The sequence below is a fragment of the Pan paniscus genome, chromosome 7, assembly GCF_029289425.2.
Source record: "Pan paniscus chromosome 7, NHGRI_mPanPan1-v2.0_pri, whole genome shotgun sequence".
NCBI lineage: Eukaryota > Metazoa > Chordata > Mammalia > Primates > Hominidae > Pan > Pan paniscus.
This window is the reverse complement of record NC_073256.2, coordinates 95,142,160-95,155,853: the sequence shown is the minus strand read 5'-3', so window position 1 is coordinate 95,155,853 and position 13,694 is coordinate 95,142,160. Positions and strand designations below refer to the sequence as shown.

Below are 13,694 nucleotides of genomic sequence, written 5' to 3'. Positions count from 1 at the left end.
GCTCAATGTTGCAATTACTATGTCATATGGTAAATGTGTATTTAGTTTTATGAGAAACTGCCAAAGTATTTTGCAAAGTGACATTTTACATTCTCATCAGCAATGTATAAAATATCCAATTTCTCTGCATTCTTGCCGGCATTTGGCATTATTTCTATGCTTTATTTTAGTTGTTCTAGTAAGTGTGTGGTTATATTTCATAGTGGTTTTAATTTTTGCATTTTCCTAATGGCTAATAATGTGGTTTGGCTGTGTCCCCACCCAAATCTCATCTTGAATTGTAGCTTCCATAATTTCCATGTGTCATGGGAGGGATGTGGTGGGAAGTGATTGAATCACGGGGGCAGGTCTCTCCCATGCTGTTCTTGTGGTAGTGAATAAGTCTCATAAGATCTGGTGGTTTTATAAAGGGGAGTTCCCCTGCACATGTTCTCTCCTGCTTGTTGCCATGTAAGATGTGACTTACTCTGTTCCTCATTCGCCTTCGGCCACAATTGTGAAGCCGCCTCAGCCACGTGGAACTGTGAGTCAATTAAACCTCTTTCCAGGCTGGTGCAGTGTCTCACACCTGCAATCCCAGCACTTTGGGAGGCCGAGGTGGGCGGATCACCTGAGGTCAGGAATTGGAGACCAGCCTGGCCAACATGGTGACACTGTCTCTACTAAAAATACAAAAAAATTAGCTGGAGGTGATGGCACTGTAGTCCCAGCCACTTGGGAGGCTGAGGCAGGAGAATCACTTGAACCTGGGGGGCGGAGTTTGCACTGAGCCGAGATCATGCCACTGCACTCCAGCCTAGGTGTCTCAAAAAAATAAAAAAGAAAAAGAAAAACAATTCTTTCCTTTATAAATTATCCAGTTTGGGGTATGTCTTTATTAGCACCATGAGAACAGACTAATACAGCTAATAATATGTATATATATATTTTTTGAGAGGGAGTCTCACTTTGACAGCCAGGCTGGAGTACAGCGGCGCTATCTCAGCTCACTACGATTTCCTGCCTCCTTGGTTCAAGCGATTCCCCTGCCTCAGCCTCCTGAGTAGCTGGGATTACAGGCATGCACCACCATGCCTGGCTAATGTTTGTATTTTTAGTAGAGATGGGGTTTCACCGTGTTGGCCAGGCTGGTCTTGAACTCCTGACCTCAAGTGATCTGCCCGCTTCGGCCTCCCAAAATGCTAGGATTATAGGCATGAGCCACAGAGACCAGCCATAAACACTTTTTACATGCCTACCTGCTATACGTATCTCCTTTTTTGTGAAATATCTGTTTATATTTTTTCCCATTTTCAAATTGAGAATTTTCTAACTGTTGAGCTTTAAGAGTTCTTTATGTATTCTAGATACAAGATTTTTGTCAGATATACTGCTTGCAAGTATTTTCTCCCAGTCTGTGGCTTATCTTTTCATCTTTTTAACATCCATCTGCTGAAAAATATATCGTTCTGTCGATGAATTTCTTTGCATCTTTGTTTAAATTTCAATTTGCCATATTTATGTGGGTATATTTTGGGGTTCTATACCAACTGTATTCCATTGGTCTATATGTTTATCTCTCCACAATATCATGGCTACTGTAGCTGTATGCTAAGTCAATATCTGATAGAATGATTTGTCCAATTTTATTCTTTTTCATAATTGTTTCAGTTATTATAATTTCTTTGCCTTTCTATATAAACTTTAGAATAAGCTTGTCTACATGTAAAAAGATCATGCTGGGATTTTGGTGGAACTTGCATTAAACCTACCAATCAACTTGGAGAGATTTTACATCTTTATGATGTTGAGTCTTCCAATCTATGAACACAATATGTTCATTTACTTATATTTTTTAATTTTCTATATCAGTATATTGTAATTTTTAGCATTCAGATCTTGTAGATGATTTTTCTTTTAGGTTTTACTTATTTCATTTTCTGGATAATGATATTATGTTTTAAATTTTGTTCCCCATGTGTTTGTTGCTTACATATAGAAATATGATTTATATTTGTGTGTTGATCTTGTATTTTGTGACCTTGCTGAACTCACAGTTTCAGGAGTGTAACAGTCCATTTTCATGCTGCTGATAAAGACATATCTGAGACTGGGAAATTTACAAAAGAAAGAGGTTTAATTGGACTCACAGTTCCACGTGGCTGGAGAGTCCTCACAATCAAGGCAGAGGCAAGGAGGCAAGTCACATCTTATGTGGATGCTGGCAGGCAAAGAGCTTGTTCAGGAAAACTCCTCCTTATAATAACCATCAGATCTCATGAGACTTACTATCACAAGAACAGCAGGGGAAAGACCGTGCCCCCATGATTCAATTATCTCCCACCGATACCTCCCACAACACATGAGAATTCAAGATGAGATTTAGGTGGGGACACAGCAAAACCATATCAAGTAGGCCCTTTTTATTTAAAATGTGTTACCTAAAAATGTGTAGATTCATTGGGATTTTGTACATAGACAATCATGTCACTTGCACATAAAGGCAGTTGTATTTCTTCTTTTCCAATGTGTATGTCTTTATTTGGGAAATAATATTTGTTGCTCCATAAAGCATAAAAATCTTTTCAAGACCCTTCTCATAACAGCTATTCCTGTTAGACAGATAATATTAGTGTTGCCCAGTTGACGGGTAAGAGCTTCAACCTTTTTTGTTGTTGTTGTTAACTACTTTATGAGAAAAAGCAATTTCTATGGGAAGCTTAAATTGAAGAACAAATGTCATTTACTTCTCTTTTCACACGTTTGTGAGGACAGATTTCTTGCTCTTTCAAAACAAAATCCCACCATGAGTATTGGCCTGCCCTGTCCTCGCCTAGCTGCAGAATCTGAAGATTTTACTCAATCCCTGGATTAGTCCGTGATCAATGTGAGCCAGGCTCCATTCAAAACATTTAAAACAGTGTCTGGCAACTGGGATTAAGATTGCTTAGCTGTGCCAGGTGCCTGTTGTCCTTCTGTGAAATTTTCTCTGATCCTCCCATTCAGAAGGGTTAAGTTTTTTGTGAGTTCCCATAAAATACATAACTCCTTGAGAGCATTTTATCACATCCTTGCTCTGTCTATCTCTCTATCGACTGAGGTGGATACTTCTTTCCTAACTTTTTTGTTTTCACTTCGGCCGTAAGAAGGAGTTCTGTAGCATTCCTGGTTTATTTTCAAACTTTTGCTGAGACAGGAGCCTGCTCCAAAACATATACTCCTTGGCAGAGCTCATATACTTTGGTGAGATTTTATTTTATTTCTTTCTTCAAATTGATGTGTATACAAACCTACTGGCTTATATCAGGAATGTCAGACAAAAATGATGTCCCTGAAACCAAAACTAGATTCCCCACCTATCTACTGTCTCCATCAGGGTCATGAGGCAATGCCTCCACCATGAGATTGTGACTCTTGAAAAGATCCACTGCTCCACATCAGCTAAATAGACAGTATAATCTGGATAAGCTTACCTTCATTTTAGAAATTACTGTGTTTCAATACTTGTATATTTTCTACTCCTCCATAGTTTGTCTTTGGTGTTGTATCCTCTCTCACAGATGAACAAGGGAAAGAATATCTCTGCCTATTTTTGAGATTGCTGAGGTTATGGAAGTTCATTCTGCACACTTTATTAAGAAAAAATGTATTTTTTCACTTGTAATTTTATTTATTTATTTATTTTTATTTTAGGTTCAGGAGTACACATGTAGGTTAGTTATATAGGTGAATTGTATGTCACGGGATTTGGTGCATAGATTATTTTGTCACCCAGGTGATAAGCATAGTACCCAATAGTTAGTTTTTTGATCCTCACCCTCTTCCCCCTCCACTCTCCAGTAGGCCCTGGTGTCTGTTGTTCCTTTCTTTGTGTTCATGTGTACTCAATGTTTAGCTCCCACTTGTAAGTGAGACATAGTATTTGGTTTTCTCTTCCTGCATTAGTTTGCTTAGATAACAGCCTCCAGCTCCAATTATGTTGTTGCAAAGGACATGATCTTGTACTTTTATGGCTGCATAGTATTCTATGATGTATATGTATCATATTTTCAGAAAAAAAATGTATTTAAAGCCACTGCTTAGCCTGAAACAAATTGTGGGGTCTCTTGAGTAATATGAGATGCCCACTAGCTAGATGAAAATATGATTTCCTTGTTCAATAGAATAGTATGTACCTTAATATCTACCCATCAGTAAGATAAGTACTTAAGCAAAGTGATGTATAAGACGTGGTTTCAGGCCTCTTGAAGTGTCTAGTCCAATTGAGAACACAAAATGCACAAATAGAATTCATCCAGGCTCTATGATAAAGTTAGTTGTGATTTAGGACCTCTTGATGTCTTCTTAATGTTACTCTTTATTCTAGAATGTTTCTCTGGGTAAATTTCTAAGATTTTTTTTTCTTTAGTTTGCTTTCTGTATGTACCAAATTAGTCATTTTTTTAAAGTGTGACATAGTCCCATCCGGTAAGCAAGCAGATGTTGAGAGGTGGTAGGATGACCCTGCCAATCAGGAGCTCTGCACTGACTTCTCTGTCACTGGTTGTCAGTCTGTGAATCCTTTTAACTGAAAAGTCAGGATAAAAAATGACTGCTGTGTGGAGTTTCCTATTGCTATGTTACCACACATCATTTGCAAGTGGGTTAGCTACAGAAATGCCAGTTGCCTGCAAATCATTTTAGATTGCTGTGAGCTCTGGGCCGAACACTGTGAGTGTCACAGAATGGACTCTCCCTATTTTGATAGCCTTGCAGACTTCAAATTACATTCCATACTTCAAACATTTGCCAGGTGTAAGATTTTGTCCTGAGGACTACATAAATAAACCTTACTCTGAAGGTATATTCCATTTTGAGAAGTAACAGAAAATATCACAATGAGCTCTATCACAAGGTATCATGTAGAAAGTGTCATCAAAGAGGTGCCAGCAAAAACCCATAGGGACCCAGAGGGAGAGAGATTTAATCTTGGACCTGGAGCTCATGAAGGAGGCACTGGAACTGGAGTGAATACTGTAGTCTGGGCAAGGTGGTCACAGGTATATTTTGTCAGGAGGGTTTTCCAAAATAGAAATAAAAGCACAGAAGTACAGAGAAAATAGAGAATAAAAGCACGTAAGTAGGAGAAAAGAGTTGCTGGGAGATGATGGGTAAGTAACTGGCTGGATTTAGGGGGCTACAGAAGGCCACTGAACATTAGAGCTAGTGCCTAGAAACAGGGGGTTTGGACATTGTGTGGCAAATAAAGTGTTCTTAAATAGGGCATATGTTCATAAGTTTGCTGTTTGAAGAAAGTAACTCAGGAATCAGTGGATGGCATGAACTGGGTGGACAGAGAAAGACAGGCTTCCCTTGGGAGCTGTTTCCTATTCATGTTGGACGTAAAAGAGGCTTTCTCTAGAACAAGAGTATGAAAATAAAAAGGTGAAATGAGCATTTGAGGCTTTGGGGGTGACCAGAACCCTCAGGTGTCTTTTTTTTTGGATGCTTCTGAAAGGGTAGTTGTAAGACATTAGATCATCATTGTCCAGTATAAATATAATTAAGGTCATAAATGTAAGCCATACATGTAATTTAAAAATTTTAATAGCCACAGTGAAAAGGAAAAAAGAATCATGTGCATTTAATTTTAATGATATATTTTAACTGAAATATTAAAATATTTCAACATGTATCCACTTAATTCTTAATAATTAATATCAACATTGATATTAATATTCATTTTAATAATTAAAAGAATATTACAATTCATAACAACTAATTTTTAATGATATTTGTCTTTTTTTCTCACCAAGTTGTTGGAGGTAGTGTGTACATTGGCTACCCTATCGGACTACATAGCCTGATACACTTTTACTCATCTACTTAGTACTAATGTACTATCTACTTAGATGAACTGTATTACTCTACTTGTCTTATTGTATCATAAAAGTTTGTTTCAGTGTTTTGAGCTCCTAGAGGAAGAATGGCCTAGTTTTATGGTGGCCTGGAGTTCATAGCTCTAGGGCATGGCAAGAGGAAAGAAAAGGTGTATGCTTCTTAGCCTGACTCATTCTTCACATTGAGAGAACTGTGAATGGCCCTTCCTCAGCTAAAGCTATTGAAGCAAATGTGACTAAGAAAAGTAAAGGTGGGTATCTATCTAAAGGAAAAGAAGTCATTATATTAAAAAGACACTTGTACACATATACTTATTGCAGCACAATTCACAATTACAAAGATATGAAATCAACCTAAGTGCCCACAAATTGATGAGTGGATAAAGAAAATGTTATATATATATATCACATGGAATACTAGTCAGCCTTAAAAAAAGAGTGAAATAATGTCTTTTGCAGCAACTTGGAGAAAGCTGCAGGCTATTATTCTAAGTGAAGTAACTTAGGAACCAAACACCACATGTTCTCACTTATAAAGTGGGAACTAAGCTATGGGTACCAAAAAGCATACAGAGTGAAATAATGGACATTGGAGACTCAGAAGGGGAGAGGGCAGAGGGGGATGAGGGATTAAAAAGTCACCTATTGAGTATAATGTGCACTATTCAAGTGATAGGTACAGGTAAAGCCCAGACTTCATCATTACACAGTTCACCCATGTAACCAAAAACCACTTGTATCCCTAAAGCTATTGAAATAAACAAATTAATTAAATAAGAAAATGTAAAGTAAATGGTGTTTCTTTCATCCCCATATTTATACAAGGTACTCAGAGACAAGGAATTGATATGGAGAAAGTTGCGTGGATCTGCTAATGAGAGATTTATTAGAAATGCATGTTTTCATTGTTCTAAAAAAGCTTCATGTCTGAAATGTATTTCTCCATTGGAGTCTCTGCTTCCCTGTCTCTCAATTATTTTATACTTTAGTTATTTTAGACACATACTCTTGCCCAAAGGTTAATTTAGAACCTAAGCTGAAATGTGTCTGATGATTTGAAATTGTGCTTGCACAGTGAAGGGAAGTCCTTTAGCAAAATAGTCGTTGAGGAAAAGAGGGTTGTGTTAATGAGAAAGAAGGCAGTAAACACTATTCGAACATCCTATAAAGTACATTATGAAGACACCAAAACACTAGAATGTGGCCCTGTATCTAGTACATGCTGGGTGTTTTTCCTATGCTATCTCATTTAATGATTATTCATGCGCATATGAGACTCAGAAGAGTAAATAACTTGTTCAAGGTCACAGAACAAGGTGCAGGCTGAATTTGAACCCAGGTCTTTCTTAGTCTACCACCCACACTCTCATTGTCATACTACATTTTCCCCTTCCAGATGATCTAGAAAAACATGCATAAGAAAGTGAACCTAAACATACTTGGAGACTGCAGCCTTAGTAATATTTTCTTATTCTGGATGCCTGATGCACAGCATATTTTTAAGATATTGTGTTCAGGGTCCAAAAATATGAAAGGAAAAGGCACGGATTTTATTTAGAAATGAATAGGGAATGAGGGATGGTGATTTCAGGTTACGTGGAAGACAGTGACAGACACTGTGAGCTGGGAGGTGTTTCTGTCACATCAGGAAAAGAGTCAGAAGTCTGTACACAGGAGAGGGAGTTACATAGCTGCCAAAAAAAAAAAAAAATTGAAAAGAAATGGGAGTGGCAAGTTTCAGGATTTTTAATTTTTTTTGGAAAACTTATGGCTCAATAAGATCTAATTTATCAATTTTCTCATGTCTACTATATTAATGCTATATTTCAGTTTGCACGTATGAATATTTCATGGAAACAGAGGCTCTGATACTTTAGAATTAAGAAACATAATTTGGAGGTTTCCTAGGCAATGAGTGAAAATGAGAGGAATGCAATATAACAATAGAACACAGCTTTTCATAGTTGCTGAAGAATAATAAACCACATAAAGATTTTTCTTCTGTAATAAAATATATGTCAACACATCTTTCACACAGATAAATGGGTAGATAGAAAAAAAAAATGGATGTAAATAAAAAACTCCATGAAAAGCAAAGAAAATTAGTTCCTCTCCAGGAAGTATAACTTATTGCACAAACAAAATGATGTGAAATGGCATCCCAAAATATTACTGGAAGTTTGAGATTAAATGGAAAGTAAACATTTAATTTCATTGTCATACATTATTATCGAAATCATTTTTGCATTAAAATATGTATGGTTTAATGAGTTCTGATTATATTTACCAATGACTTCATTTACTCTTCAGATCATTTCAAGTTATAAAATTTTATTGTGGCTATTTCCCCAAACTTAAACCAAGGTATCTTTAGATTTATAATATTTGGAAACTTTGATTCAAAATTTTAAATAACAGAAGTTTAATTTAAAAAGCAATAGAAATGTGGTAAAGATGACATGATATAACGTAGATGTAGCAGAAAAATTCCCCATGTGTTCCCTACCTACAACTCTGCTAAGTAAACTCTGTTAATATACTGGAAGGTAGCAGATATCCAAGAAGAAAGGGTATTCCTGAGTTGGATGAAGAGTGAACACTGGAAAAGTAACTCTGAGTCGGAGTCATTTCAGTCCCCTTTTATTTGTTTATCTTTCTAGTACAGTTCAGGAATATATAGTGTGACCTCCTGATGTTCTTTTGTTTGGAACAATTTATTCTAGAACAAATTTTGTACTCTAGTATCTTAAAAATGGGCAAATTAACGGAGTTTTATAAATATAGGCATAGAACATAAAAAGAGAGAGACATCCAGGAGGAATAAAGAAAGATGAGTCAGTTGTTATGAGCTTCAGGGAGTCTTCTAGAATTAAATCAGTTCTCCCTGAAGTACCGAGGGCAAGATAGTGACAATGTAATTAGAGCTTAGCAGTAAGAATGGGCTCTAAATTTGGTGTTTGCCAGGAGACACCTTTCTCCCTTGGGCTCAATCTAATTTTCTTCTAGAAAAAAAGCCAGTTTAAGGCATTTTATGAAAGATCCACCCTCTTGGTTTTCTCTTTCATTCTAGAGTGAAAAACTTGTGAATTCTGAGGAAAAAGAAAATCTAAAGTATGTGAGATAATTTCCCCCAAAAGATTGAATGAAAATGTAAAATTTGAAAGACAATAATAGAATTTCTTTTGCTGATAATATTTCCTGATTTTCTTTTACCTCTTCCTGCTTTTCTTCTCATTCCATAAGATAAATGAAAAACCAAAACAACAAAAGTACTTCATTTGCAGTATTGTAATGGTCTCAGTCTTTTATGTATACATATGTAACTAACCTGCATGTTGTGCACATGTACCCTAAAACTTAAAGTATTATAAAAAATATGGAATATTTGAAATTTATAGAAAAGTACAGAGAATAATATTATAATGAACTTGCATCTAGCTACCAAGTATTTTTCAAATATTCATATTCTGTCATATTTCCTTTTAATGAAATAATAAATTATTGAGAAGTTTAAGCCTTCTGGATACCCTTCTGTGATTCCAGCCCTGTTCTTCCCAAAGATAAAGTCAACTATTGGTGAATTTTATATTTAGGTTCCTATGGAGGAACTCTATGAGCAAAATTACACATGCTGCCTTTGGGTGGGCAAATTGGTAAACTTCTGAGTAGAGCACATTGAGTTGGAGATATAGGTCCCCTTGTGCAGAAGGGGTTCTACTTCTGGACAGAAGCCCAAAGAAACTTGTTTATGTGTGCAAGGAGACATATAGAGTTCATTGTAGCATTAAGTGTGTAAAGTGGAAGTAGAGGGAGAAGTTAAAAAAGTATAGAAATGTATCTTTAGGGTAGATGTAAATATTTTGTCAGGCTGTACATTTTCTAGGCTTTATACTAGTCGGTTTGATGAGCAGTAATCATACCTTCCTACTCAAAGTGTGGTCCATGAAGTAGAGGAAGGACATCTTATGGGAATGCATATTAAGAATGCTGAATTTCAGGCCCCAATCCAGGTTTACTGGATTGGAATCTGCATTTTAACAAAATCAGCAGGTGATTAAAGTTTGGAAGCATAGATCTAGAACAGCTACTCTCAACTTCTGTGTCTCAGCAGGGAGTGCGTCACTATTAGCTGTGAGATGAATCATAAATACATTATTACCATTAATAAATAAAGTACAAACTTTTTCAGATGATTTTAAAAATAGAACCAATTTGAAGTACTTCATGCAGAACCATAACTCAAACTCATGTGCGTTTCTTGAGTGGGAGAATAAGAGTTGAGATGGGACTCTTGAGATAGGAATGTGTGCCTGCACATTGCAAACATGTGAGCTTGTGTGTTGGGAGATGCTATGGAGGGAACCATGTGCTTTGTGGCTGTTGGAGGATAAGGTGGAAACTGTAATAGAGTTACCATCCCAAGGAACAGATCACTCAGATACTCTTAGGGAGGACCATTCACTCATTGAACCTGTATACTTATCCCTGACACGTGCCACCGCCTCTGCTAGACCCCAGGGGACAGTGGTGAATGCCACAGATCCAGTCTTTTCCCAGTGGAGCTTACGGTCAGTTGCTCAGGGGAGGCAGATATTCATTAAGTATTACTGTTCAACAAATTTTATGAGAAGAGAGGCATGAGTCTTATGAAGACAGAAAGAGAGAGAGAGAGAGATGATTGATAGGATAGATCAAAGATGCAGAGATGGAGACAGAGAGAGTGAGAACATACAGCAGAGGCACCTCTCAGAGTCTGCATGCCAGATGTCCAGATATTAGAAACACTTGAAAGGTTAGAGAGAATAGAAATGTATGATTTTAACAGAACATGTGGAATTCTTAGCAAATGTAGGTGAAAAGAGAAACAAGTAAAAAATACTGTGGGGGTACTGGCTCTAAATAAAGTGACCAGACATTTTCAAAACGTTATTATTTACTGTGTTCAGATATACATAAAAATCCAGAAAGGAAATCGGCTATTTTTGAACTGGCTTTTGGAAATCTTGATTTAAAAACTATTCAGATTTATTAAGATTTGGTTTCTGAGCTTTCAGGTTAAATCCTGTGCTTCTTTCCTGGTGCATGGAGTTGGAACCAACTTTCTTTTCAGTTACTTGGGATATTCCCATAGTCATTTATTTGTAGAGAGGAGAACACTTTAGGTAGGGTTTTTGTTTCTTATTGCTTTTGTTTTTGTTTTGGTATTCTCTCTTACCTACTACTGTTATTGTCCCAGACTCCCACTGTGGTAGAAAAACATGGGATAAATGGGCTGGTAAGGCTTCCCTGTCTGGTGATTTAGGTTTTTAGGTTTTAATTAAAAATGCAATGGTGTCAGGAAACTATAATCTACATATATTATATATTACTATATATAATCTACTATATAACATATCATATATTACATAACATGTATGTTCTATATAATATATGTAATACCTATGTATATATGGATACATATGTAAATATATATTTGTGTGTGTGTGTTGTGTGTGTGTGTGTGTGTTTTCTTCTGGCATAGTTCTTCCTTTTACTTAGTGCTCCTTCTGCCATTCTAAGTTCATGAACTCCTTGGAGAAGGGATAAGAACCGAAAGAGAAAAATCAAACTCAAGTTTTTCTTCTGGGTTTTGAATTTTGAAAGTCCAGCTTAGCTTTCAGAGAGGAAAGGTGAAGAACATGATGTTTGGGAGGCTCTATTAAAGAGAACATACCAGGATTCTCTTGTGATCAGACAGAATAAGGGTCCTCTGATCTGCAGGATAGAGCATCAGCAGGGAAGTGAGAAGAGTCTTGGGACCTTAGCAAGGTGAGGGAATATTTCCTGCCCTTTCTATGAATCGTGTCCTTGGGAGGTTAATATAAATCCTAGATATGTTTCGGGGTCCAAGAGCAGAGAAGATCTAGGCCTTGATTCTTGGGCAGAGTGTGGAAGTAGCAGAGCCCCAGAGAGCAAATGCCTTCATGATGGGTTTAGGAAGAGGGGCTTTAGTCTGACGGGGGAGTTTAACTTCTCCAGTTTAGCACAGTACAAAATAACAGTTCCTGGTGGCCCAAAGTGGCACAGAAGTTAGATGGTGCTGCAGGTAGCTTAATTTCCATGGCATTATCTGGAATAAAAGCTGCAGAATGGGCCCATGAAACCAGAAGAGTACAGAAGTGCTGAGAATGAGCTGGACACAAGCACACCTGCCATCAGGAAGCATGGCTGACACCTGTCTGGTGGACTGACGGCCTGCCATCTGATGGGGATACAATCTCTCATCTGATGCTAGATGCATGATCTCCCAGGCCATATATCCAATATTGGCATTGTGTAAACCCTCTAGAATTTATAGTAACCTTAGGATGGGGAGATGACTAAAATTTAATTTTCAGCACTCAGTAGAATGGGGACTCAGAGTAGAAATGGAGTTATTAAAAAAAGTTAAATTTCCTCACAATAAAATTTTGGCTTTAAGTTTGTACTCATTACAGTGTTTTTCTCTGTATTTGTGTTGGAATGGGGTTTGAGAGGAAATATATTTAGAGGGGAAACGAGCTTTCTTTTCTCTTCTGTCCTTCTAACTTCAGGGCCTTGGGCTATTAACAATGGAAGAGTTACCGTTTCTTCAGAATCCTGCCATATTTCCCAAACCTGTCCATCAATATCTTGTTTTCTCCATTGCTTGCCACTGGAATCAGAAACAATGAAGACAAAACTGAATCCAGATATAGATCTGAGGATACCTTCATCCACGGATAACATCCACCTCACAGAATTCTGCAGGTACCAGAGATCCTATCAGCTCCCAAACCCACTTATCTTCCTTTTTGAAGCCCAGGTTATTTTAGAGGTAAGGACCCAAAATCTTTGCAGCTTAGTGAACAAATAGCAAACATGTACAGGGAGGAAAGAGATAGAGAAAATCTAGGCAAAGATGAAAAGGATTTAAGAATTCAGTTGGAGGGAAGGGAGAATGTGGAAGTGAGATATTCTTGTTGAAAGTGCATACCAGCTTGATCACCAATAATTTCCCATCAGGGAGAATGTATTTTTTTCATATGTTTGTCCAATGCCAACTATATGCCTTATGGAGATTCTTTGTTATGAACATGGGAGCATTTGGGAGCAGCCTCTAATTCTGTGGGGAGCTGAGAATTATACTTGCCTTTTTAAAGCTTTTTTTCCTTTGCCAAGATAGATGCTGCCCCATGGAACCCTCTCGCTCTTCCTGCTCTGCTCTGGTGTTACCGACTGCTTAGCCATTCTTTGTCAAATAGTAGACACAGGGCCCCACACGGTCACCATTTCTCTACTCAGAGCCACAAAAGTAATTATTTTGATGATGGAGAGAAACATTCTGTCATTATCAGATCTTCACCCTCCCTGCTCCAAGGTGCCGCTATTTTTTACTATTGAGAAAAGCCCTCCATGGGAAACTCTCTGTAACCCCTCTGAGGAAGTTTGCCACCTGTGTTCACTGTGGGAACTGGCTACTACTCTCCCAGTGAATTTAATGGGGGATGTGATAAGGTGTGGCCACATTGTCATGAGAAGACCCTAGGATAGTCTTCTACACTACTTACAATCACAGGGGAAATAACCCTTGGTTTGTTTGTGTCTAAGGTAGATGCTTGTCTAGAAACTAACACCACAGCACTACTCATAACAATTTAGAGTTGTCCATGGCAAACACCAGGGAGACTGCAGGGAAAGAGGGGAGGTGTGTCTTCCCCCAGGTCTCTGGTTGCAGCTTTTGTTTATGTGAAGCCAGCTCAGCACTTAACTGCGCTGACTCCAGCTCCTGTGATTAGTTTCTGACTTTAGGGAGTAATAAAATAGATGAGGCAGGAG

General features: G+C 37.6%; 1 protein-coding gene across 4 annotated transcripts in view; it reads left to right on the top strand.

The window, feature by feature from the left end:
- Window positions 1-254: 254 nt before the first annotated feature.
- The window catches only part of LOC134730983 (uncharacterized), a 78,796-nt gene continuing 65,356 nt past the window's right edge, over window positions 255-13,694 (top strand). For 2 of the 4 annotated variants that reach the window (XM_063606831.1, XM_063606830.1), the window contains exons 1-2: window positions 255-523; window positions 12,431-12,693. In XM_063606831.1, coding sequence (XP_063462901.1) covers window positions 427-523; window positions 12,431-12,693 — 360 coding nt within the window. In that variant the 5' untranslated portion in view covers window positions 255-426. The remainder of the gene's footprint in view (window positions 524-12,430; window positions 12,694-13,694) is intronic. The other 2 variants (XR_010112971.1, XR_010112972.1) reach the window with 2 other exon arrangements.